Source organism: Dermacentor albipictus, chromosome 2 (assembly GCF_038994185.2).
Source record: "Dermacentor albipictus isolate Rhodes 1998 colony chromosome 2, USDA_Dalb.pri_finalv2, whole genome shotgun sequence".
NCBI classification, from domain to species: Eukaryota; Metazoa; Arthropoda; class Arachnida; order Ixodida; family Ixodidae; genus Dermacentor; species Dermacentor albipictus.
This window is the reverse complement of record NC_091822.1, coordinates 66477944-66504727: the sequence shown is the minus strand read 5'-3', so window position 1 is coordinate 66504727 and position 26784 is coordinate 66477944. Positions and strand designations below refer to the sequence as shown.

At 44.6% G+C, this 26784-nt stretch overlaps 1 protein-coding gene across 1 annotated transcript in view; it reads right to left on the bottom strand.

Annotated features, from left to right (window-relative positions):
• SppL (signal peptide peptidase-like protein) overlaps window positions 1–26784 on the bottom strand; it is a 104842-nt gene that overhangs the window by 19455 nt on the left and 58603 nt on the right. The window contains exons 2-7 of the mRNA XM_065433618.2: window positions 25883–25960; window positions 21470–21525; window positions 17810–17929; window positions 7772–7850; window positions 6412–6524; window positions 2176–2282 (exon numbers count right to left, since the gene is read on the bottom strand). Of these exons, the coding sequence (XP_065289690.1) occupies window positions 2176–2282; window positions 6412–6524; window positions 7772–7850; window positions 17810–17929; window positions 21470–21525; window positions 25883–25960 (553 nt within the window). The remainder of the gene's footprint in view (window positions 1–2175; window positions 2283–6411; window positions 6525–7771; window positions 7851–17809; window positions 17930–21469; window positions 21526–25882; window positions 25961–26784) is intronic.

The window sequence follows — 26784 nt, the reverse complement described above, 5'->3', positions numbered from 1 at the left end:
TTCACACTGGTGACTGACAGAAGTCGTGTGACCAACCACGACTGGCGACCAAAGGGCAACGCACAGTGACCAACGTTCACACTGGCTGGCCCAACCTACCTATCACCACACCGAAATGTCTCGTGATCGATACCATTTCCGTCCGTTTGCGCCACCATAGCCATGCAAAATAAATATAGACGTGTACAAACGTTCAGCGCCTGCACTGCTTATTCGTTTGACAGTTTTCTAACAGCAGTCGCACGACTAAAAAGTCGAGTGCCGAGCGACTGACCATTCGTCGAAAAGTGACTGAACAGTTGCTTTTTAACCAAAGCAACCATTTGCGACTGGCCGCTTTACGAAAAACATGGTTGCACGACCTCTTCGAGTTGCAGGTGTCAGTGAGCCCCAACAGCTACGCCAGAGTTGAAGACAATAGGAAAATATGCAGGGCTAGCACTACAGAAACAATAACTGAGGAGATGCTCATGGTGCTTCTGCAGGCCAATAATTATTGTTAGGATAATACCCATAAACCACAAGAACCAGAGGTGTTCAGACACGGTGCCGCTGAAAATGCCCCGACTACCGCTGTGCGCTTTTCTTCATAAGGGCACTGAAGAATTTTCCGAGCAAGCAAGGCGAGTTCTCGGCTTTCTGTGTAAGTGCAAAGGTTTGCACAGCGTCCACAAGAAAGAATTATGCAACTGCATAAGGGTTGCATAAAGCAATTCTTTGTATCATGCAAATCCAATAACTTTGTTTTTAGATCTGGCTTTTTGTTTTAATGTTGTTTCAGTTGACAGTTTTATTTTGCAGACAGTTTGGTGCCACGGATCGGAGATCAGTTCTGCTAAAACAAGCTTCTGATAAAACAAATAAATGTTTACAGTCCCTTTGAATTTGTATTAACGAGAGTCTACTGAAATGAGCTTATGTTATTATCAATGGCTGACTGCAAATTGCCTGTCATAAATGGCAAATGTTACATCCAAAGGAGGTGGCATCACATTTTCTCAGCAGCGGTGGTAATCCTGTCCTAGTCCTATCACTATGCAATTTTCTTGCTTTCAAAAGCTCCGTCTTAAAGAAAGCTGTTGCTCTGGAAACCTTGCAACAATAACCTACTGCTTCATCTTGATTTATTGACTGCCTTACTGTCTCTTTAACATCAGCCCTTCAAGCGTTCCACTTTTACCTTGACCATCTTGTTTGCAGACCAGCTATGGATGCTTATGCTTTCTATGCAAAACTAGTATAGAAGAAAAATTTTAATTAGAGAAGTTATTAAAGAGAACAAAAAGGGAGAATGCATCCAACTTTCGCATTTGGGCACCAATGTGGTCATAATGAATGACACAGGTAGCTCAATTATAGCCTTCACACTCCTGGACCGCTGGGTGTTCATGAGCATCTTCAACAAATAGTGCTTTGTTTTTGAATGCATAATTTTCACTTTTTAAGCCAATCCCAATTTTCGTACCCATGACCAATTTAAAAAATATAGGAAGTGCACTACTTAGACATAGTCATGCATGTGTACAAGCGCAGTACCATTAGCCCTGCTACTGCTAACGCTGCTCTCAATACAGCCAAACACAGATGCATCGAATTTGAACAATGCTGCAAAGCAGTCAGATTGCTGTGGTTTGTACAAAAAGCATACTCTTGTATTCAAGACTCAATTGAAGAGCTAGAGGATGATCGCACTAACCTTTTTCCAGAGAGTGGGCAGCAATGGATACAGAAACACATTCTTGCAGAACCAGGGGTCCTTCGCAATGTTCTCCACCATTCATCCACCAGTGTAAAATTACTTTTTACGTGTTCAAGGCATGAGGAAACAAATACATACAATATCGGGACATTTATTCTTCTTTAATGCCATATGTCAAAATATATGAGTGCACCATCTAACTAAAACTTTCATGCTGGAACCAGTGCACCACAGGGCACACTGATGTGCCAAAAAATGACTAGGTCAATGCTGACATACAGTGCCATCATATTCTCTTGCAGAAATCAAAGGGCAGCTTTAACACTCCACACAAAGATTTCCTTTACATAACAAACTCAATGGTAAGATGTTCACAACTTTATAGATGATGGGTACGTAATGCAGAATGCACGGGAATGGCGCAGTCAAAGATGCCCCCCCCCCCCCTTCTGCACTGTGTGGTCGTTCACACTCACCCAGAAGACGTCGTATATGAGGAGCCCCGTGAGGAGCAGAGTGGACACCTTGAGGCTGGGCAGTCGCACAAATGCTATAAACGCCACGCACAGACCCATTCCCATCGCTGCATCATCAAGAAAGTGGGTGGAGGTGGCCAGAGGAGGGGGGGGGGGGGGGGGAAACAAAGGGGGCAGAGTCAGTTGCAGTGGTCAAAATGTGTGTGCTCAAACACAAATCAAAACAGCACAACGCTCAAGCCTGCACCCATTGGTCAATGTTCATGGCTGATAATGCAAACAGAATAAACACGACAAAGGAGGTGATAAGGGAAGCACTTCTCATGTCTCTGTCGTTTTTGCTGTCTGTTCTGTTCTGTTAGGCTATTTGTGGCATGATTTGCCACAAATAGCCAAACTTTGAAAGATGGCCTTCGCAGTTGTGGTAAGTCACACAGCCTTACTTCCGAAGAGAAAACAAAAATGATGAAGTAAGACAGGGACACCTACTTTGGCGCCTTAAGTGCATTTGATCGAGACACGTCGTGCAACATGGACGCTGCATGTTGAATCATTCCTGGCTCTCTCCCTCTGCTTAGCTCCACCCCAGTTTGTGTCTTCCTGGATGTTATTCACGCATTGTTTCAGTAACCTGGCCCACTTTCTTCCTGGCTGATCTGGTGGCGTGTGACATGCATGGTACTATTCAAAAATTTCTTGTGCTGTGTTCATGCACAAACATCATGGACATCTGTGGCAACAGTTTGCAATGCTTGTCAAATAACCTGATCAACTTATGGTCACTCTGTTTCTTATTCTTAAAGAAAAAAAAAGAAAGGGGGAAAGGTTTCGCACAAACAAACAAAGCTAAAGCAGATGTACTTCCATTTTGCCCCGATGTCTCAAAACCACTAAAAAGCAAAAAATTAACGCAAGAAAAGAAGAACAGAATGGCAGAGTAGACAGCAACAGATGACAGCACAGGCCCGTAAGCACTAACAAAAGAACAAGTTAGTCCTAGTGTCATCAACGGAAATTACCAACATGGATACTTGGGCCCACCAATAGGTCCCCTAGTGCTCTTTTGCCTTTTAATATGGTCCACCATTTTATGCAAGTAGCATCGGAATTAGATGCAAAATGCAAAACACTGTTACAAGTCACTGGTATGCCCTTTATATGACAAGAAAGGGGGTTAACGGAAGGGCCCAATTTTTATTAGTTACATCACAGGAAGCTTCCTATGGTAGGCCCTTTGCCACACTCTACACAGCACACTTCCAAAATTGCTTCTCAGTTAAACAGGCCAAAAGAGCATAAGCAACAAAAATGACAAAATTTCACAACTACTACAGTTAACCAAGAGCCAAAAGATTTGAATGTGATAAGGTAGCTGTAGCTTGAAGCCGGAATATGCATGAAGCCCATCCTTTTACAATGGCGCAATACAAGCTTCTATGGCAAAAAAAAAATTTGCATTCTTTTTATGCCACAGTTGACCATATGTCCCGTTTTTGTGAAGCTATGTGTAATTTTAGGCAAGCTGATAATTTGTGTCACTTGTTCCTGTCACAATGTCTGTTCTTGTCACCATTAGTTAGCAACAGTCTTGCACCACCATGATTTGCGAAACGCTGCAGGAACAAGGTGTCATTGATCACAGTGAATGCACAAAAACATAATGACAATGTTGCAAACAAGAAATTTCCACAAATAAAGGACCTTAAGGAACAGAAACACAAACAAAATTGCATAACCACACAAAACATCACCCAAGATTCTAAGGCAGGAATTGTGCATTGTGTGGCTGTGCTGAGATGTGTCATTTTGGGATAGTAACATTACTCGTACATGGCACTAAATTCACAGCTGCTTGCTTTAACCTGCGAATGCTAGAAATGGTGCATTTTGCATACTGACAAAAAAGAAAACGTCTCAAGACGAAAGGACATCAAGGCAAAAAGCGAACACGGAAAATAGCATGTATCTGTTTTACTACAGTATTCGTTACTTTAACCTGCACATACTATTTCTGTTGCAAGTGTTCTGTAAGTGTATCCCCACTGTGAAGGGGTCAAGCTGGCCAATCAAGAGACCTCCACAGTGACTCGCATTTTCTGGCCTAGTTCATGATATACTGTGGTATCCTCCTCATAATAAGATCAGCCTATTTGGCATCTATTGAAGCACGAAGGTCTGTTCCAGCAATATACAATTTGGCCCCAACTACCATTTGCAGACTCTATCCCTTGTCCTTATCCCATCACGTTCCTCCTAATCCCCCCTTCAGCCCCATATGCCTATGTCCTACACACATATTCTCCAGGTAAGACACTGAGCTTAAAATGCCAGAAACTAGATAAGCTAGTGCAGCTGAGAAATGTACACCTAATACCACAAATGTTTCACAGCTCTCTATTGTGCAGGCATGACAATAAGACACAGCTTGCATCATCAAACCCGAGTGATCCCAAACATCGGCAGGCAAATACGCACCACCACTTCCCGCATTTTTTTCTCCCTCTCCGGCATGCATAGTGAAAATCCCGAGGATACAAAAATGATTAGTTTAGCTTACCGTTGCCCTGTGAAAACAGAAAGAAGCAGGCAGGGATGTCAATCAAAAGAGGTACCAAAAGAGGTCATGAACTAAGCACAGGCACATGGGCAAGGTTCCACTAAGATATCTAGCATTGGCTAATGCTAAACTGCAAACTATGCAAGACAAACAGCAAAGAGATTATTGTAATCGATCGCAGAGTCTTATGTAATCTACATGTTCACTTTCACTAAAATTTGGTATTGTGTTGTAAATGGACCCGAAAAACAAATTTTTTTGTTAGTACAAAACAAAGTGCTGTGCTTAGAGAATTATAGCTCTCTTTGTTTGTTGCTAACGGATAAAAATACATTGTAAGAAATTATTGTTGCAAAAGACTTTTACTCATGCAACTACAGTATAATCGTGACCTCGAGCTAAAGGGCGGTCAGTGCACTTTAACTATGGTAGCAGTGACATCCTCCTCTGTTAAAATTTAGATGCACTAAGACATCACTATAAGCAATACTCTTTTTGATAGTGCAATCTGAAACTGGAAGAACTTTAAATGAGAACTTGATTTATGCATGCTCTTGCAGATAATAATTGCATCTGCAACAAAATAAGGCCGTTACAAGAACTACATTCTTCAATGAACAGAGATGTTAGTACCTAGGCAGTCTAGATTGCATCATTGTTCCCAAAAGGCAAAATGGCAGTTCACTACCACAGTTGCACCCTGAACTGGCATAAGCAACTAGATAGCCACATACTATTAGGTAAAGTTGAGTGACAAAAATATAGCCCACATTACTTTAATCAATATTAGCCTCAATGATGCAACTATTTATTACTTAAACTGGCCAGACATACTATTTGTATGTATGTTTGCTCACATACACTTATAACAATGAGCATAATATGCATGCAAATGTCAGTTTCACTATGAATTTTTGTTCTCTCTAATTTGATAGAAATTTAATACTGCTTTGGCATCAGACATTGACATTTGCCATTTTGACTCCTCTAGGTTCTTTCTCAATTATTGTTTTCTTCATGTTACTTTTTACTTTAAGCTTTTCTGTTGTAACCATAGGAAACATAGGTAACATTTACCTCCGCTACTTAAACATGTAATGTCCAAGTTTTTGTGTGAAACAATTGCCTCAAGACACAAAATTGTGAGGCACGGAAAAACTGTCAAGTTAGTGAACATTTTTGGTGCCTTAGCACAACACTAATGCAACAATTGTTCAAGAAAAAGAAATTGTTACTACTGAATTCCATGCTAACCCAAAGCACAGAAGGAAAAAAGAATGAGAATAAAGAAAAAACAAGCTTCGGGGCTCTTTCAGGAAACATTGCAGAAAATACTGCATCAAACACTGCAAACTAGATAAACTAGTTGTGAGATGTTGAGCCTGAATACAATGCACACAAGTTTGGCTTTGTATATCCTCTACCTGGACAACTGAAACCACAGCGCACAAATTTATCAAATTCAGAACTATGCGCATACCTACAAGACCGGCAACATGCTGTGGCTCGACGAACTGTATCGTTCAAAATGCATCCACTCTCAGCTCACTCTGATCTTGACAGCCTCGGCGCTTCATTTATGAATATGCTACACTGTGTTGCCGTCTTATAACTGTTATAAGCCGTCAAAGGTGTCCTGCTTATTAAAACAGAACAGGAAGTAATTGGGCAATACCCACCGTCCATGAGTAACCAGTGTCCCGTGAGCACCCAGACACACACAATGGCCACGGAGAGCGAAAAAGAGACCAGCTCTGCTGCCGTGAAGCGGCCACACGTTCCAAATGAAATTCTGCAATAGGAAGAAGAGAGGAAGAGAGGGACAGATATCAGCGGCAACAGGACACTTCAGTGCCACCATGCAGCACCATGTAAAAAATCCTTTCTGCCGAAAGGCGTCGCATGATGCATGACACCTCCACGTATCACGTGACACCTTGCAGCAGAGATGATGTACAGCTCTCGCCTAGGCCGTGTGTGGTGGTGGTGGCTAACACTCTTATGGTTAACTTTAATAGTACATGTACATAAATACCTATGGAAGTGTACAGGAAAACAGCACTGCAGTAGCTCAATTGGTAAAAGCTTCACACGTGTAATGCGAAGATGTGGGTTTATATACCACCACCTGCAGTCAGTTGTTTTTTCATCCAATTTCATTTATATATTTTAAAATTCTACATTTCCAATTACCCAAACATGTAGTTCCCCCTACGCTTTTCTTGTTGTCACTGTCTTTTGGCTTCATGTGGTTGTGAATTACGAAAACCAGGCACCATGGTTATAACCTTCTTCTTGTCTTACTAACATGTTACTTCAGCATTACACACATGTTGCAAATAAGCATGCACTCTACGTGAAACTGCTAATGGATTTTGCTAGAGTATCCTGCACTGTTGCAGACTTAGATGCCGCCTTCTTTTCCACCTACGTCTGGACTGAACAGGGCTTGATATGGCGACTATCCAGCAAATATAAAAAAGCAGCTGTGTTCAGTGAGAAGCAAAACACTGTGTGTTCCTCCTTGCCCGCTTTGTCAAACCGATACTCATGAATCCATTCCACAAAATCCAGGTCAGCATAACAGGAGCAATTGTGTTGGGCACATCCTAATTAGGCCTCGGAGTCCAACATTGTTTTCAAAGCTTAGAGGCCTCAATTGCGACATGCTTGATTCTTGAATTCCTGGGTGGCAAGTTGAACATGACGCATTCCTTAGCGCAGAATGTGTGTGCAACTTTTTGGTGACAGTTTCCAGCCGCCACTTTGTACACCTTTGTTCCAAGCCTGTCGAGGTCAGCTTGTGTAATGCTGCAATTTGCAGTCATAAGGCAGGAGATACAGTGTGCAGAGGGAGCGGCTGTTTAAAACCCCAGAGGCATTCTGGGATACCAACACAGAGTCATTAGGCATGGGGTTACATACATGTCTGGCTGTACCCAATTAACTGGCTGTTTGACCTGCTTGACCGGTTCAGGCAGCCAGAACACTCCGCTGCCAACTGAAGGCACAAGTGGTGTATGTATGGGGCTGACTTACTTTTTGCCACTGGAGCACGGCCTTATGAGGTACTGGCACATGGGCAGGAGCAGGAAGGCTAGGGCAATGGTGGCGATTACTGCACAAAACAAAAATGAATACACGAGGGTCACAACATTATAATCACTATCACCAGACCAATGAGGTCTCCGATTACCAAAGTCTGGTGTCAGCCATCTCCAGGTTATGCCTGCAAGTTTCCTAATCTCGCCATTTCATTCATATAATCAGTCCCCAGCTAGGCTCGACTGTGCTTATCTTGGCACCCAATCTGTTGCTGTAGGTGAGAACAATGGTTATTGTAATGACCTGCCTTTCTACCATTTAATTTCAACTAAAATACCCGCTACCAATGTTTATTCTCTAATCTGCTCTGCCATTTGTCTATATTTCTAAATGTTAGGCCTATCCTTTCCCATTCCATCTCTCGTGCACTCCGAGAGATGCATAGTTATACTATGAAGGCAAATTTTCCAAATAATATATACCGTATTTACTCGATTCTAAGCACCCCCTTTTTTTCACGATCGCGATGCCCAAAGTGAGGGGGGGTGCTTAGAATCGAAAAATCTAGAATGACCCCCCCCCCTCCCTCTTTTCGCTGCGACATCGTGACGAGATGGGTGCGAGAGGTAACATTTTATTTTGCAAATATCCAAAAGAAAAATCGGCGCACACAGTGAACAAACCGCTTGTGTAGGATGCTCAGTCACTATCACTGCCACTCGAGTTCGTCGCACCGCTTGAACCGCTGCTCTCGGTATACCACAGCAGGTCGTCTTCCGTTCCGTCGAAGTTGTTTGTGATCGAGCACTTCTTAAATGATTTGACCACAACGTCCACTTGGACCCTCTTCCACGTGTCCGAAATCCACTTTGCGATGGTTGATGAGGACGCTTTCTGCAGCTTTCCCGTCGGCGTCTTCTTCCAGTCAGGGTTTCGCACCCACTCTTCATACTCCTGTCAAAGATTGGCTTTGAAGGGCTTGTTGAGTGAAATGTCGAGGGGTTGCGGCACTGGCGTCATGCCACCCGGAATCATAACCACGTTGCTATTGATGTTCCGAAGCTTTGTCTTTACCTCTGAGGTCAGATGGCCGCGAAACGCGTCCAACAGAAGCATCGACCGCGTGCCTGCAGGTCCGCCGAGCAATGATTCTAGAGTGAGCAAGCGTGTTTGGCGGCCTTGGCTACGTGCTCTTCCTAACAAATAGGGAGGTGCTTAGATTCGCATGCAAATTTTTTTCCAAACTTTTTCGCGAAAATAGAGGGGGGTGCTTAGAATAGGGGGGTGCTTAGAATCGCGAAAATACGGTAAACATTACAGACCACAAGGTTATCTAAACAAACAGAGCTCACTATTTTCATCAGAAATGCCCGCAAGGAATACTGAAGAAGAAAAAATCACTTGCACTCCGTATAGATGGTTAACCAGTGATGCGGAAATATGCGTACCAGGTGCTTATCACTGGGTTAATCCCGACGGTTCATTGAACGATGGCTTGGTAATCTGCCGGATCCTCTGTACGCAGTCACTGCTTGCAGTTGGCTACACAAGCCTGTTCTTGTGCCCAGGCTGCAGCATCAGCACAGTGAAGACAAGCTCTTTCCCAGTTCTGCTCGCGGCGTTGCTGATCGAAAGCTGCCTGCTCCTAAGGAGTACATATAATGTGCGGCCTAGCCGTTTTGGAGTTGGAGCAAAACTGCTGCATGTGCATTAGGCTGCGACGGAGAACGACGACATCCCTACTGGCGCAGCTAATCCAACACCGCTTGGATAGCACAAGGCCTTTTCACTCCAATCCATGAAGTCATGTTACCTGGCCTGACTGCCATAGAATCTAATGGGAATGCTCCCAATTAGGCATCAGTGATTTTTACGTCACCGCTTTCATCAAGCCAGCCTTGTCAATGGAAATTTCGGGCCAGGTAGCGTGACGTCATGGATCAGAGTAAACTGGCCTTGTGCTATCTAGGTGTTGGCTAATTGCACGCCTCTCTCTCTCATTTTTTCTGTGCACGTGAGCATGGGGTTGCATCGGAGGAGTATTTGGCATACAGACGACTGACAGATGGATGGACGGACGAATCGGCTATCCATTTACAGCTTCACTGTAAAATATGTACCAATATAATCTTAAGACACAAGAAAATATTGTGGGTTTCTCACCCGTGCTCTAGGGACAAAGGAATGACAAAACAGTACTGCAAACAATCACAAGGGCCTTTATTGCACCTTTCATAGACTAATGCCTGCTAGCCGAGTTGCTATCTACAAAACATGCAGATGGGCGTGCGACAAATCGCGGAAGTCCGACTCACTGCGACCGGACAGCGAGCGAGTATGTTCGCCCCATGCTGGACACCAATGCCTGGTCATTCGTGTGTACGGTCAAGCGAATGGTGGTGCATTCGAACGACTGTGTTCGTCCCTTCCGGGGTAGGCTTCGCGAGATGGTCTCGCAGAAGCATGGATCAGCGCAAGCGCAGAACATCCGCGCCACTTGCCAACCCCGAGCCAAAGAGGAAGAGCCTTCTCCTTTCCGCGCCCAAGTAACTTCGCTGTTAGGTGGCGTTAGCAGAGCCACACTCGCGCCATCTCTCGCAATGCGCTTCAACCACACCAACTTACGCGGTCACCAAGCCACGCGGCGAAGCCGGGTTACAGGAGACGGGAGCTACGCGGGAAAACAAGAAATCAGGAGACGCGTGAGTCACGCATCCCTACAAGATCTGAATAAAAAAATTGTTGTAGGCTTTGCAGAGTTGAACGTCGTGATAATGAAGCTACATCAAACACTAAAACACCCCCATTATATCTTAAAGAAACACTTTATATTTACTTTGTTATATCAGATAATTTGTTGGACCCATGTTCGTCCTATTGAGGATAACAGTACTAATAAGAATACAGTATCAATCAAGAAAGTACAATTTTGTATGATTACTGAAAACATTTAACCCTGTATTTATGAGTGTTGCCTACTACAGGCAACTTACCCGAAAATTATTTTTTTTGTCGAGTTTCAGTATTCAGTACAAAGTTTCTCACTAAATGTATTCGGCCAACACTGAATGACAGACAGCAAAACACAGGACGAGAAAGAAGTTTGCCACACAACTCACTGTCTTTTGAAAGTAAGGTCAGAGGAGACGGGGTGATGCAAGGTATCCTGCTGCAGTGGTGTCACACATTGTGATGTAAAGCAAATGAAATGTACGCCTATGGTTCACATATGATGAGAGAGAGAGAGAGAAACATTTATTTCATTTCGGCCCCCTGTCCGGGGCTACTGGGAGTTAGGGTGGTGGTGAGAGGCTGCCGGAAACGGGGGCGAAGGTGCGACGTTGGTGGCGTCGACTCTTGATTGGGCTGGGTCCGCTTCTTGGGGTACTCCAATCCCAAGCGCCATGGTGAGCTCCGTTAACGCGGCCACATTACGTGGTGTTGGGTCAGCCAGCCACTCCTCTAATGTGTGTGGTCTTTTTGGTAGCGTCCTAAGTATAGACTGTAGTGCGTGTTGACTTCCCGGGCAGTACCAGAGTGTATGGGGTGTATTGGGATATCCTCCACAATGTGTGCACTTGGGGGAGCCGTCTTTTCCAGCTATGTAGTGTAGAATGTTTTGTGTGGGTAGGCAGTGTGTTTGGGCTTGGCGCCAGGTGGCAGCGGCCTCGCGTGTTGAGGAGTGTGGTGGAGCTGGGAGAGTAGTATCTTGTTCATGCCATTCCTCTAATTTTAGGCGGCGCATGTTTGAAGATATTTGTTTTAACTCTGTAGAACTGGGTGCGTCTGTCCACTGAAGAGGAGGTCCCGGAATATTTGCGTGGGATAGAGCGTGGGCCTTTTCGTTTCCCTCGATGTTTCAGTGGCTAGGTACCCATTGAATAGTGATGTGGTGTGCAGGATTATTCGTCGTATATCGATGCAGGATTTCACGGATGGGGTTGGGCAGGTTTCCGGTGAGGAACGCTCGGCATGCTGCTTGACTGTCTGTGCGAATGAGGATGCTGGTGTGTGTGTGCTGCGGCGCTGTGACTGCTTCAGTTATTGCCACTATTTCAGCCGTTACTTGGCTAGGGAGGCCTGCGTACAGGCCTTGGGTATACGCATTGGTCGTGGCGTTGTATGTCGCCGTGCGGTGTGTTGTGGGGTCTGTACCCGGGGATGCGTCTGTGTAGTACACAGTGGTGTCCGGGGGATCATGTTGGGTGCGTTTTGCGCGTGCTTGTCTTCTTCCTTGGTCTGTTTGCGGGTCCATGTTTCGGGGAATCGGCAACGTGTGAATGTTGTTAAGCGTTTGCCACGGTGGAGGTGGCAGCGTTATTTCAGGCATGTTGTCTTGAGAATGTCCGAGATCTTTAAGCAGCGCTTGACCTTGGTGTGATCGTTTTAATCTATTTATTTGTGACTCTGTGTGGACGTCCAATAGTCTGCTAAGATTTGGAAGTATGTCGGTTTGGCTTACTCTGTGATTTGGCGCGTATCTTGGAAGTCCTAAAGTGATTTTGGCGAGTTGCCTGTACAGGTTATCCAGTTTCGTGCGCTGCGTTTTTGTGAGGTGAAGGTATGGCAGCTGGTATAGAATAGTGGGTACTGCAAATGCTGTGACTATTCTGCATAGATGGCGCTCGCGAATTCCTTTGTTTCTCCGTGTGATGCGGTATAGGAGTTGTTTAAATTGGTGAAGTTTTTGTGTAGTTTTTTGCATCCAAGTGTCGGCCTTGCCATCATCTTGGATGTGGAATCCGAGAATGCGAATTGTTTTGCGTCTTGGAATTGGTTCATTTTCAATTCGGAGATGGATGAGGTTACGGTAGTGGTTTGCTGAGTGACCTCTTTGGTTCGTAACTACGATATATTCTGATTTTTCCGGTGAGATGGAAAGACCAATTTCTTTGAGATGGGAGTGGATGATGTTGATCGCTTGTTGTAGTATGCTTTCGATGTCACCTGGAGACCCTATATGTGCCCATAGTGTAATGTCGTCTGCATAGATGCTGTATCCTAGGTCAGGTACGTTTTGCAGCTGCGCGCTGACACTGTCCAAGGCCATGGAGAAGAGAATCGGGGATAAGATTGATCCCTGAGGTACTCCCCGCGTGAGATAACGCTTCTGATATTCCTCTCCATTTACCTTGACGCTGACTGTGCGATTGTGAAGAAAATTGTGTATGTATTGTGTCATACGCGGGCCTGGTTTAAGTCTTCGGAGGCCTTCTTGTACAGCAGTGTGGGTGATATTGTCGAAGGCGCCCTTGACGTCAAGTCCCACAACTGCTCTGATTTGGTTGATACTTTCTGTGGCATATACATCTTGGTATATCATATACATGGCGTCTTGTGTGTTCATATGAGGGCGGAATCCTATGAATCTCGGGTCTGATGTTTGGTCTCGTTCTTGGAGCCAGTGAAGACGTGCTACAACCATTTTTTCCATGGCTTTGCCTGCGCATGAGGTCAGTGATATAGGTCGGAAATGTTTTGGGTTGTTGGGTGATTTGCCAGGTTTAGGAATTGGTATAACAGAGGCGTGTTTCCAGCTTGGTGGAATCTCGCCTGTTTCCCAAACTGTGTTTATGTATTCGAGAAGTTTTTTCTGTTGTTTCGCCGGTAGATTGGCCAGCATCTTGTTAGTGATGCCGTCTGTTCCAGGGGCTGTGTTGCGTTTGGTGTTGTTAATTGCCGTGAGAAGCTCTTGCATTGTGAACGGCGCATCTGCTTCATGCGGTAGGTTGTTTTGTTGAGTTTGTAAGTGTGGTGTTTTTGGCTGTGAGCTGGCCGTCGGAAAAAATACGTCTGCAAACTGTTTGGCAAGCTCTTCATCCGTTATATTGTGAGTGAGTTGGATTTCGGCAAGATGGTTCTTTCGCGGGGGTTGCCCCAGAAGCCTGCGAAAAAGTGTCCAAGGGTTTTTTGTGTGTAATGATTCCCCTGCCTGTTCGCATGTGTGTATCCAATTGGACGCGGCAAGGCTATCGGCATATGTTTCAGCTTCTTCTGTGAGTTCCTGTATGCGTTTCTGTAGTTGCTTGTTGTGTTTGTTTCTTTTCCACTGTTTCACTAATTTGTGTCGTTTGTCCCAGAGGGTCAGAAGATGACCATCTACTTCGGGGAGCTCTTCTGTCCGTTGTATGGCGGCGGTATGTTTGGTGCAGGTTGAGGTTACATTCTGCGTCCACTCATCCCACGTGGATGATGTAAGGTTTTCAAGAGTAGCTCGGAATTTTGTCCAGTCCGTCAGTGCAGCAGGGCCAATTGGGCATCCTTTGTTGCTTGTGCATTTGCGTTTCTTTTTTGGTATTGTGATGCTTGTAGTGATGATGCAGTGGTCACTACCGAGTGTTTCCTGTTTGTTTTCCCATTTCGGTTCGTGTGTTATTCGTGTCCAGGTGAGATCTGGGTTGGTGTCGCGTTCTACTGAGTTTCCCGTGCGCGTGTGTTGGGTGATGTCATTAGCTAGGCTGAAGTGGAATTCTTCGGAGAGAAGTAGGAGTTGTTTTCCATTGGGTTTGTTACAGGTGTAGCCCCATTCTATGTGTTGGCTATTGAAGTCTCCCAACCAGATGGTATCATGTTTGCTGTAATTGTTGAGGTGTTTGCGCCATTGTGGGTTATACCTCAGTGCTTTTGGGGAGCGATAGGTGTTTATTACATCTAGGTTGTACGATCCGTAGAAGCAGCTGCGCGTGTGTACTGTTTCTTCTGTGGCCGTGTTGATGGAGTCTGTGGAGATTTGGGTCGTAGGGTGCTTGTTCGCTATAAGTGTGGTTGTCATAGTGGGCGTGTGAGTCGACGGTGTTGTTTCCATGCCGAGAGAGCGTTTTCTTAGTTTTTGTGTAATGCTTGGGCTCGAGTAGGCGGTGTATCCTGGAAGGGTTATTGGGCCAACTGTTTCCTGCAAGGTGATAACATCTGGTTTGTGTGGTGCTGTGAGAATGAATTGAGCGAAGTTGTTCTTTTTTCGACGGATACCTCTACAGTTCCATTGCCAGATTGTTATTTGGGGTGACACGTGGCTTGAGGTTGAATTGAATGTGTTGGGGGGCGTCTCTGTTTTATGGCTGGCCATATTCGTGTGTGGATTCACTGTCGGTGTCATGTGTGGCCTTCTTGCTGGGGCCCTCAGTTGGGGTTGTGTCTGTTCGCTTGCGAAGATGCCGTTGTTGTGTTTCGAGTGCGTGTACAGATTGCTGCATGCTTTCTACCATACGTCTGAGAGTACAAATGCTCTCTACTAGCATATTCATTTGTGAAGTTAGTTCGGTATAAGGTTGCTCAGAGCGTGAGGTCAGTTGTTCTATGCTCACTGTGAGTTGGTTTGTGATGAGTTCATGTGCGTGTTCACGGTCGCGTTCCCGTTTCTCTACGTTGTCGAGTCTGCGCAAGATGTCAGTAATGTAGTTGGGAACATGGCTGTCGTGTGGTGTCGGAGTGGCTGACTGACTTACCTGCGTGGGTTGTGGCCTAGGCGGTTGGTCGGTCGGACGGTCCTCACTTCTGTCTTTGGATGTTCCTCCTTGCATGACTGTTTGGTGCGGCTGTCGAGCGGACGTTGGCCCTTTCTCCAGTGGTTGTAATGGTCCTGCGGTTTTTGGTGTTTGAGGCCGTACGATGTCCCCTTGCACGGGCTTGAGCTTTATGGTCCTGGCTGCCATGGCATAAGTTTTGTCGTGTTGCTTTGTTCTTTCTGCTTGTTTTGGAATGTTGTCCTGTGTCCGCGCGTCCACTTCGATGGATTTTTTTATTTGTTCTATTTCTTCCAGTGCTGCGAAGCGGTTGTGGGTAGTTATGTGGGGGAAATTATCTTTTGTATTGTGCGGCGGCTGTTGTCCCTTTGCCTGCAATTGATTTCGCTTGGGCTTTGGTATAGAAGATTCTGGATGATCTCTCCTGTAGGCAGCTGTTCGAGTGGCCTTGTCGGCGGCTTGTTTTTTGGGGCAGGTGGGGTCTCGGGAGCTGTGTGCGCCTTCACAATTTAAGCATTTCATGTCACAGTCGTGGGGTGTGTATTTAGGGTCAGTTCCTGGGCTGAATTGGGTGCCGCATCCTTCACATGCAATGTAATCTTGTGCTGTAGGGCAGACGTCCGTTCGGTGTCCTATGATGTGGCATAATGCGCACTGAACCGCGTTGGGCCTGTAGGGAGCCACCGATGTGACTACCCGTCCCACTAGTGCGACGCGCGGGAGCTTTGGGCCTCTTACTGTGATCAGGACGCATTCACTCTTGCTGAGGCGCCGTGTTCTGAGAAGTTCGGCGTCCCTGACGGTGATGTACACGCTAATTTTGTCTTCCGGAATTTCTATAGGTAGTCCTCGAACTACTCCGCGAGCGTTTCCTGGCTCGCTGGCTTTGTAAGCTGTGGCTTGGTGTTCGGTGCCGTTGTGAACGACTGTTTGCAAGGCGAGAATTTTCTGCAGCGTTGATTCTCGCTTCGTGGAAGCGATTATGAAGTTCTGATGTCGCCTGATGTGGATGTCGAGGTCCTTGGTTTCTGATGCAGTCAGTGCGGCGGCCGTGACTATGTCGTTTGTGAGGTGGAATGCCGATGCGGTAGCGAGGTTGATGCGGTTTCCGAGACGGAGGACAACGTTCTGTGTTTCTTGCGTGCGTCTGATCGAAGTGACCAGCGTGAATGCAGCTCCTGATTCTTCGGTGTCGCCCGTAGGCTCGTCTGTGTCCATGCTGTGCACTGACTGACCGGGCCTACCGAGCCGTGGTGTCTTTTGTCTTAGCTGCTATTTCGAACGCAGTGATTAGCGATGTGGCCTCGTTGGTTAGAGTACAGATAGCAGTAGTACTCACTCAGGTGACGCTTAACATCCGATGAAAATGCACGGAGCTGGGGAGCCGGAGCCGCCGGGGTCTCGAGGCCAGCCGTGCCGCTCGCGGTGCCTCGGGGGCCCCCGGCTGGGGGCGGCGGTTCGAGTCGAAGTACGTGCCGTGGAGCAGCGGTTAGGCACGTCTGACCTCGACGAGCGTGCGTGGTCTTTTTCACATATGATGAGATCTGTCTATACAAATTGAGAATGAAGCCTCAGGTAGCTTGGGGTGAATTGCACTTCCGGTTTCACGTCTGGGGTTTTCCTTCTATTACTGAAAAAATATCTGCAAAATTTTTCTTTCTGTTGATTATGCTATTCTTGATGTGCTTTGCACATTTATGAGACCGAGTCGGAAAGTCTTTGCCCCTGTATTTTGTTAGTCAAAATAAGGCACATACAGGCACATCTTTCCAGGTGATGCGGATATGGCGTGCAGTGGTTTTGTTAAATCCAAACTGTATTATAAATATCTGTCCAAGTGGGAGTTGAGGTCAGATGTCCTCTGCAGAAACTTTAAGATATTGAGTGTCATCCACGCTTTCTTGTGGAATGTGCGTATTGGACAGGGAAACCTTTTGCAATATTGAAGCACCATGGCGATATCCTTCCCAATACCAGAAGGGCACAGGTAGTGTGTGCTTCACTGCTCGGCAGTTAGTTCTTTCCTCTACTGGTTCACCACATTACACAACTGTGTTGTGCGGCGAAGCTTACTAAAGAAAATCTTGCATTATGGAGTGCAAATAAGACCCTTCATGCATGAGCCATCCATATTTTGAGACACATACCTTGCTAAATTTTCCTCCATGGCATGTACTGCCCTTCACATTCAATGCCTTATTTGACAGCATGTGCCAAAACAGTGCCGTTTCGTTGGCATGAATATTTCCGACAATGCGAGAAGTTATCACGACGCCATTGGGAGAAGTACACTTGCAGATGCACAGCTTTCGATATATAGAATGTGGCGGTGGACAGGAGTGCGATGTATGCATAGTACATTGCTATACCTCTCCATAGGATTCAAGGCGATTTTACAACTGTTGAATACAGACAATAATTCCATATATCCGAGTTTTGATATATCTGAGATCAACTGTTGTACATTGCAAGCATTCCCTTTCCCATTCACCTCAAAATGCCATAATATTGCTCTCACCTCAAAATCTTAAACTATGTCAATTATAGGCTAACGGGGTGCAGCACTCACTTGCTGTGCAGATGGCAAACAGCATCTGCATGGAGTCGAAGAAGAAGAACATGACCAGAAGGGAGATGGAAGCGCCCAGTGGAAGGCATAGAGCTTGCATCGTGTCCAGTGTCTGCACATCTGCGTACACACACAGGGGGAGAGAACCCATGGTCAGACCATTGCCGTATGTAATTGCCAAGCTGTAAAGACAACTCAAAGGATTAACAGAAGTTTGGACTAGGTAGTTATGGGCTAGACCTCACTTATCTACGACCTTTAGCAAGTCACTTAATGGAAAGAATAAATCAGTTTAGAATTGTGAAGTTTTCTTTAAATTTCATTTATTTCGTGAGAAATTGTTAATTACTAGCAGAAAAAAAAATCAAGGACAAAGAAAGTTCCACACATCAAAAAATTTGCTTTACTAACGTGCCCCCAAAACTCTGTAGTGGAAAGTTTTTGCATTTTGTTTCTGTCGGAGTGCAGCTGTTGATGCCACTGGAAACCAAATGCGCAACTTCGTGGTCAGTAGCAAAGCATAACAGCCACTGAGCCACCACAGAGAGGGATTATGAACTATAGCAAAAGTTGTGTGAAGGTGGTGGCATAACTGTTCAGTATGGATATGCTTATGTGACACAGTGCTGGTACTTGCCCGGTCTCGCTTTCCTAGTGTACCTCAATTTACTAAGCCATGTTCATAGCTTACTGTCCACAATTAATTTTCTTTTTTCTTATCTGTTTTTACTGCTTGTGCCACGTTTATCTCATTCGCCTACACAGCGAGCATGGAACATTCAGCTGATGGCTTTTGCTAAATTGTGTACATTCGTACCACTCCCATGCCTGTGTCTATCCTTTCAGTTGAAATTGCACATTGTAAACTTAAGCTAAAGCACAGTCGGTTTTGCCATAAGAAATTGCTCTGAACGTTTCATCACACATCTTTTCCTTCCTGCCCTTCCAACAAGAGCACAAGCTTTCCAAATGAATGTGCATAGTTTACATGGTGTACTGCAATTGTACGTACTGCGCTGTACAAAGAGACTGTTCAAACTTGTCTAACAATGTTTGTTAAGGGCACAGGCAGAGGAACAAGCCCTGCCAATGACCCCGTAATTATGTTGCTCCAGCTCGACATCTTAACTATTTCGTGGTAGTTAGGGAGCCATCGGCACCGTTTCCCACCTAGGTACTATCCAAACACAATGCTGGTTTGCTTCAGTGATGCAACAAGAACTTGTGTATTCAGCATCATGTGGCAAGGCATTATAGTGACACTGTAAAACTTGTGGTATTGGATATAAAAGAAATGCTTCAGCACTTACGGCAAAGTGTTATCAAACAATCAAATTGCAATGTGTGACATGCTTTGATACATTAGTTTCCGTATACCATAAGCTTCTAGGCATCTTTTTTACGATTTAGCAAGAACTGGTACATTTGAACTGATCAACAGTGGCAAGGGGACTTGTCACTGTATGGTTATTTGTATGTTACAAGGGAACTGTCAGAAGGGCACTGTCACAAGGCAGCTTTCAACATTCTGACAAATGAACCTGTCTTCAGAAGGGTCTGCCTAGACAAAGACAAGTATACTCACCGTCACACTCCTTGTTCTAGAACTGGTCATCACTTCAAATCTCCAGTTTCCTGTGTACATTTGTTCAGTCTTACATTTACACTGTTGTGTGATTTATTATTGACAGTCAGAGCCTCTGTCGAGTTTACAGGTGCTTCAGTCTAAGCTCACGCTTTTCTTTTTTTTTAAACTGAAAGCGAACAGAAGCAAAATATCTCAGGCAGCAGTTATGTGAGATTAAATGACAAATGAAAGATGAAATGCAACCCGCAGATTTATGAAGATTGCCGAGTTATGAGACGACAGCAGAAACAGCAAAAGCAAACTTATATATATGGCTAGACAGAAATTATACAGCTATACACACTGCTCACAGTGTTGTAACTTGTATATGCAATGGATTGCATCTTTCATGTTTGCAGAGTGCCCAGTGAAATGGCTCAAACTGCAATAGAAACAACCAAAAGAAACAAGTAGTACAAAGATCAGCCAGCCAAAGGAACACACAATCCTCAAAGGGGCCTGTCAACATTTTGCGACTTCCGTTACACCTGGACAAATTCCTTCACAAGATCAAAAGCACCATCGAAAAATTGGCCCATTGATATGAGAAAAGTTCACAATGGTGACTAAGATTGGTAATTAGGTGCAGGAAACTAAATGTAAACAAAACCAGCACATAACAATACAACCAGGTAATATAAAATATTCTTGGCAAAAACATGCATGATACGAGTGTATTAGTCAGTGTAATCTACACTTCATACCTAAAACCTAGGCTTGCATTTGAGCCACTATTTCACTCATAATTCCTTCTTTATTGCTGAAATGCTGCTTTAGGCAATTTTTTTTTTTTTTAAGCACGGTACTTCCACAATTTGTTAATCCTAGCCTTTGTGGCACATTTCACACTCAAAAGACTTGTAGTGAATAAATGTAAATCCTGAATACAATGATGCATTTCACATCATTTTATGGGTAAAGGTGGAAGAAAGAGAATGCAAGTACAAAAATTCAGTGTCCTGTTTCATTTATTGGAAGTCCGTGGCCCCGTGTTATCAGGAATCACACAGCTACTTCTAGATAACAACCTCAGGTACAAAGGCAATCAAGGGGGAAAAAAAGGAAAACGAACAATGTCTACTCTTGCTAGACAAATACTGGATTGTTGATGCCAAGATAAGAAACAGGGCACTCTAGCTAATTTTACAGAAGCCATGACAAGAATAGGCATGGCAAAACTGACCACTCACACAGATAAGCAGACAGTTTCCTCACTAAAGCTACAATATCCATTGTAAGAGTGAAGTTGACTCAACATGACCTACCCAATTGTGATCCTGCTTCATCACGGCACACAGTAAATCTCTTGCACGTTTTAGTATTACAACATTGAAACCTTTCACTAACTTATAGGGACACTAAAAAGTGAGGCTAAATCAATTTAAACTATCAGAGCATCCTTTCAGAACTTCATATGCATTTCCTGGCGCAAGAAAAAGGCTGAATAATAGGGGAGAAAAATGGATGCCACACTTTTCAGACATTAATTGCACTGTCACTGACATCAGCACATCATGAATCTTATGGTGTTCTTGTGCACATGACACTTTTAGCGCGAAAAAAAAAAGTGACAAATGTTATAATGCTGAGCTTCTGCTTATTTCCAGATGTGTCCTAATATTTTGTTACTAATAAAACTTAACTGGTCCTGTACAGGTGCTGTGCAATTCCTTGACACTACGGAGAGCTGGTGCAGCAATTTCAATGCGGCCTCACCATACATTTTTGCTTTTCTTTAATTTCTTATCTGGCTTACTAGACCTACAATCAAGGCAAGAATGACAAGAATCATTTAGTATTCCAGAAGTATAATCTACCTACCTCATTCAAATAATACTTCTCTTAGGTGCCCCATTGAATCTTGTACACAACAAATCGTAATCTCACCCTTCCTCCAAACCAATCGCTTCCATGCGAGTTTTTGTGATGGCATTGTGAGCAACACTAAATGCAAAGCTTGAATGAAACAGCAAGCACCTGAAGCTTCAGAAATGAACAGAAATCAAATGCAACGATAAAAGGAGGCCACTAACTATTTTCAGCTCCCTGGCCGTTGCGCTCTTTCTGCTCTTGCTCCATGTTGAGTGACCTGCATAGAAAAGAGATACCATTTACTACTCCATTACGCAACATGGCAATACCAGGTGCATCCAGGTGCGAAACCTTTATTGCCACACCTAAATACAGTATTCATCTCTGCTATAGTGCCTCGGCTCAGTCCCCACATGCACTTCAAGTATACAGAGGGCATTTTGAAAGAATCCTTAAGCTCTAAACTAGTGCTTGTAATGTCCCATCCTTCTACTGTCATGTGCCCCATCGTGCTATTCTAAATTTTAACGTCAAGTTTCAACAACTAGCCCCTCCACCACTTGTGCCCTCCTACAGTTACATCTTCAATGTGTGACCTATCTGAAACCAAAATGTCACCATGACAGTGCTGGAGACACTGTGATTCACATTTACCTGCAGTGACGGTAGTTATGAGTCAGAAGAGAAGAATGACGAGAAGTATTCTGGACGCACTAGCTGCTTCTTGCAATAACCGAGAACTAACATGTACTGACATGAAAACTTCCAAATTTACTCATGATGTTTCTGCATGAAGCAGTGAGGACACGTCAAGCACAAAGGATTGCCAGAAGCACCCCACATTTTCTTATATGTTTAAGTTACTTGTAGCAATGCATATTTCCATAATAAGGAAACTCAATATAACATAATAAGTGGAAGTCTATAGTCAACTATGTGGTCACAAAGCGTACTGACAACTTACAGCACATTTCTTGTTTCTCCCTAAGTAAGTGCACACATCGTATAAATTTGTGTAAGGGCCGCACTTTATTTTTTAGAGCGCAGCTCTCACTGCCATCTTAGTGCACATTTCTCATTTCTCCCAGAGCCAGTGTGCGTACCGTATAGACTCACATAAGGGCTGCACTTTCTTTAGAGCACAGCTCTTTGGCGCCTGTTCCTCCATTGAGCGTCGGCATCACTCGGCGGTGTCCCTTGACATAACCGAGCAAATGAGCACAGCGAAATATGAAAGAATGAACGCCAAGCACAGCGGCGGATGAAAGACGGCAATAGTGGTGAGCGCGAGGAGGAAAGTGGAGGAGGCGGTATGTTGAAAGCGAGAGAACGAAGGCATAGTTCCGCACAAGATGGGCTCTACAGTGATGACCGTTACGAGATGGTGCCAGAGCAGCGCGTTGTCATCTGCCTCATCGATGGCTTGCGGCGAGCGCGTCCACCGATACCATATGTAGAAACAAAGCACTGCATGAGTGTAGGTCTGCCTGTTATGGCTGCTGCGAATTGTGCCCACGTGTCACCCACGCGCTGGCTCTTGAGATCTCCCAATTAGCAAGGCAGTTGCACCATGCTTCGCTCCATTTGCAACATGCCACATGAGACAGATTGTCCGTGCCAGCCACGCTACTCACAGCAGTCTCTTCCTAATATAAACCGTGTGCCTATATAATCATAATACAAAATATTGACACGTGAAATGAAAACATGCATAGAGCTGCACTCAAATTTCGCATTAGTGAGTATTGTAATAGTCGCCTAATTTTTTCCACAATTTTATTGAGGTACGACTCTGACGTGAGACTGAACCGTTTGGTCAAAATTGTGCCAGTGCAGCTTTCACTTCTGCATACCCCGCATCCCCAGATGCACTATTTATTGCATCAGAGTTCAATGCGCAGCTCTCACCATCTAGTAGTGGCATGTAGAAGTACAAGGCGTGCGAAAATTCGCCAATGCACGTATGTGGCCTTCCACGGGTCCAGCCCTTTCACGAGTCTATACGATACTCCACTCTCCTATATGTGTATGTGAAACAAGAACAATCAATGCGCCCTGTATGTGAGCAACATTGCACTTATTTGTCAACACTGCGCACTAGTAATTATACCCGCTATGTTTTTTCCTTCAGTCTGTTGTCAATACATACACTGCTAAACTACAATAGAAACATGCTATCTAATGACCTGTTTCAAAACAACTGAACTCAATACAATAACACTACAAACGTAATCTCTGTCTAACAATACTCCTGCCAGATGGGCAAAGTGATATCACTGTGCCGATATACTATGACCTTCATGCTGGAAGACCATGCTGATACCAAAGCTCAGCGCAGTGATAGCCAGAGCAAAGTGGGCGTCATTCCACAACAGTGTGGCGGTACACCTCTGGACACAACATATAATCAACAAAAAGACTGAAAAAGGCCACAATAGCCATGACAGGGGCAGCAATAGCTGGTAGCTCCATAAGTACAAGGTGCATTTAAAAACATTTTGATGTAAAAGTTTCAGGAGGAGATGCTCTTTTTAAGGTGTACAATTCCATGCCTTTCATTATAAATATTGCAGGACCCTTTTAGTTTCCGCAATGACACCAGTTTTTAACAAGCAAAAGTGTGCCCTTACAATGCTTTGGAGACACTCTACAACAGGCAGTCGCAGAGCAAAGGACTTAAATAGGAGTTAAATAAGGCTGTTTCAGCACTTGGCATATTGCTGATGCTTAAATAAGGGAGCTGGATGTACAGTACTCATCTAGATCAACCACTGGCTTGCTTGTAACAAAGCTTGCTGTAACAAGCACGGCGGACCGCTCAAGCCTGGGGCCCTGGACTAGGGGCTCCACCCACTCGCTTTCTGCATTTCTTTTTCTTTTAAATAAACATTTTGATAAATATATTTGTGCAATATAGGTAATATGCAGTGCATTTTGTTTAATACCATTGTCTGGATGCAGTAATCACCCAATTCATCCAGAATAAACTACAACTATGCATCGCGCGGGGCTGAAAATCTGCCTCAACAAAACAGTGGTGCCATCCTCCCCTGTTACAACAAATATTGTGGCGTACCCCAACTTTTGCCATAACAGTGACAGGTTACGGCACCGTTCGTTCACTGAGAAAATCTACATTTTTCATCTGACACCAATGCCAACCATGGCAACTCAAGACAATACAGGCAGGTACAGCACCAAAATATTATATCAAATGAAGAAACTGTACACAATGACACTTCTGGGCAAGACATGGGTGCAGAAGAGCTAGTAGTTCAATTTAAAGACTAATTTATACTAGATTTTTCTTAATTATGCATCCAGCAGACGAATTGGTACTATGCTGATTCCTCAAGCCGCATGTGCTCGCAAATAAAAGATATATTTTTTCTGCTGGTTTGATGTGCCTCCTACATGCTCCCTCAACACACAAATAAACGTGTACTGGCACTGACCATACAGAGCAATGGCATCTCAATGCAATGGAGTTTTTATACATTTCTGACAGTACCGCACACATCTGTAGAAAATTGAACTCAGGTTGTATTAAAGGAGTACTGACAGAAAATATTTGTCTGATATTTATTTCCTTTTTGAATAGCTACCTACCCATTAATTACACCATGGAGCCTCAATTCATTGAGAGTGCAACAAACAGTTAATTATGTTACCTTTTATGGTGGCCAGTTCGAAGGCACGCCAAGTTCAGTGCAGCTTCGGACATGAACAGGAGACTATTCATGTCACTGAAACCCGATGTGGTGGCCGCGCACAATTGGAAAGGCCAATTCGGCAGGTTCCAGCAACAGAATCACTGTATGGCCTTCAACCACAGCGTCCGGATGACTGACCACCTGACAGGGGTGTGCCAGTAGCGCACGCTCGAGTTGTTTGTGAGACAACATGAATGCCACTTCCGCTCTTGGTGAAGTGAATAGTCTTTTCACTTACGTTCGAAGCCATGCAACACATGGGGAACATATAGAATGGATCGTGTAAAAGGTGCTATAATTATTTATGGTGCCCTCAAGCAAATGAGGCTTCATGCTACAGTTATGGTGTTGACACCTAACTAAGAAAAAATAGAAAATCCGAGGACACCTAGGCACTTCTTACGAGTTGTGAATGCAAAAGTATTAATGTCCAACTGAATGCTGCTGAGCAGTCCTTCAAGTTTTGTGCTGCATGTACCATAGCAGTACGTGCTGCCCGAGCCAGCAAGCACCAGCAGCCTGTGGTGCCAAAGCCACATGCCACCGATGTCCTCTCCCCTCACGCACACCTGCTGTGCTACCGTGGCATCAGCTGTTCCCTTTCACCTGCTCTGCTCAGTCTTGAGGCACGCTCGTGATGCGGCGGCACAGCTAATGGGAATTTAGGTGCCGTTTCACTGCTCCAGATGACAGGTGCCAGCTATTTCGCTTAATGCCTCATTTGATGCTGTCACATTTAAAAGAAAGCAAGAAAAAAAAAGCGGCGCACAAAATTTTTGTGTCAGCACTTTTTTGTCACCCACTTCCATGACTAAGCAAAAAAAAAGGAAAACAATTTCACACCCGAACACATGACAGTGGGCAAGAGTACCGAACCAACATTCTGAGTGGTTTTCATGTGTACATGACAAGCATCCTCACCTGAAGCTGCCATACACCATGAGCAGAATAGAGATGAGGAAGGTGGAGACGCGTGATGAGTCCACCAAGGAGTACGCCCTGCATGGCAAGAATAAAAAGAAAGAGAGGCACAGCAGTATTAAGATTCAGACTCGGTGATCACAACAGCACAAGACAATAATCACACGGAGATGATGTGAAATATTTTTAACTTGCAGGGTTCTACCTTCCAATGCTGCCAACTGGCTCTGTGAAAGATGCTATACACTTGAAGGTAACTATTTTCTCCCACCAATTGGTCTGCACGCGGACAAGGCTGACATATGAATGACATATGACAATGAAGTTCATAGAGGTGCTGGCATGTAGCGATGATGTCAGCTACAGTAGTGGGGTTCTTCACGACAAGGGTACTAAATGCAACGGTCCCAATGCCTCTGAGTAAATGCCGCACGTGGTCGTTCTCCACCATGAAGCTGTTGACACGGTGACAAAGGGCAAAGACATCTTCTATATATGAAGTGTACGACTCACTGGTGTGCTGAACATGCTTGGCAAGCTTCTTTTTCACGACCTTGGAGCGGTCAGCACGGATGGCAAAAATCTGCCGCAGCTGCTGTTTAAAAAAGTCTGGTCTATGAAGTCAAGTTCATGGTTGAGAAACCCAAAACCAAGCCACAGAAAATTAAACATTAGCATTTGTCATTCCAGAGTTGCATGAAGAATATGTGTGCTGGTAAGGACATTCATCTTCAATGACATCAGAGCTTATAGCCCTTTTTACTAGCCTTCGGCTTCATCAATTTGTCAAAGGAGCCGTGAAATAGGGTCATCATCACAGAATCCTTGGTGGCTTTAACTAAAATGAAAATACCACTTCAGAACAAATAGACATGTGTGTGACCTACGCATCCCTAAAAGAT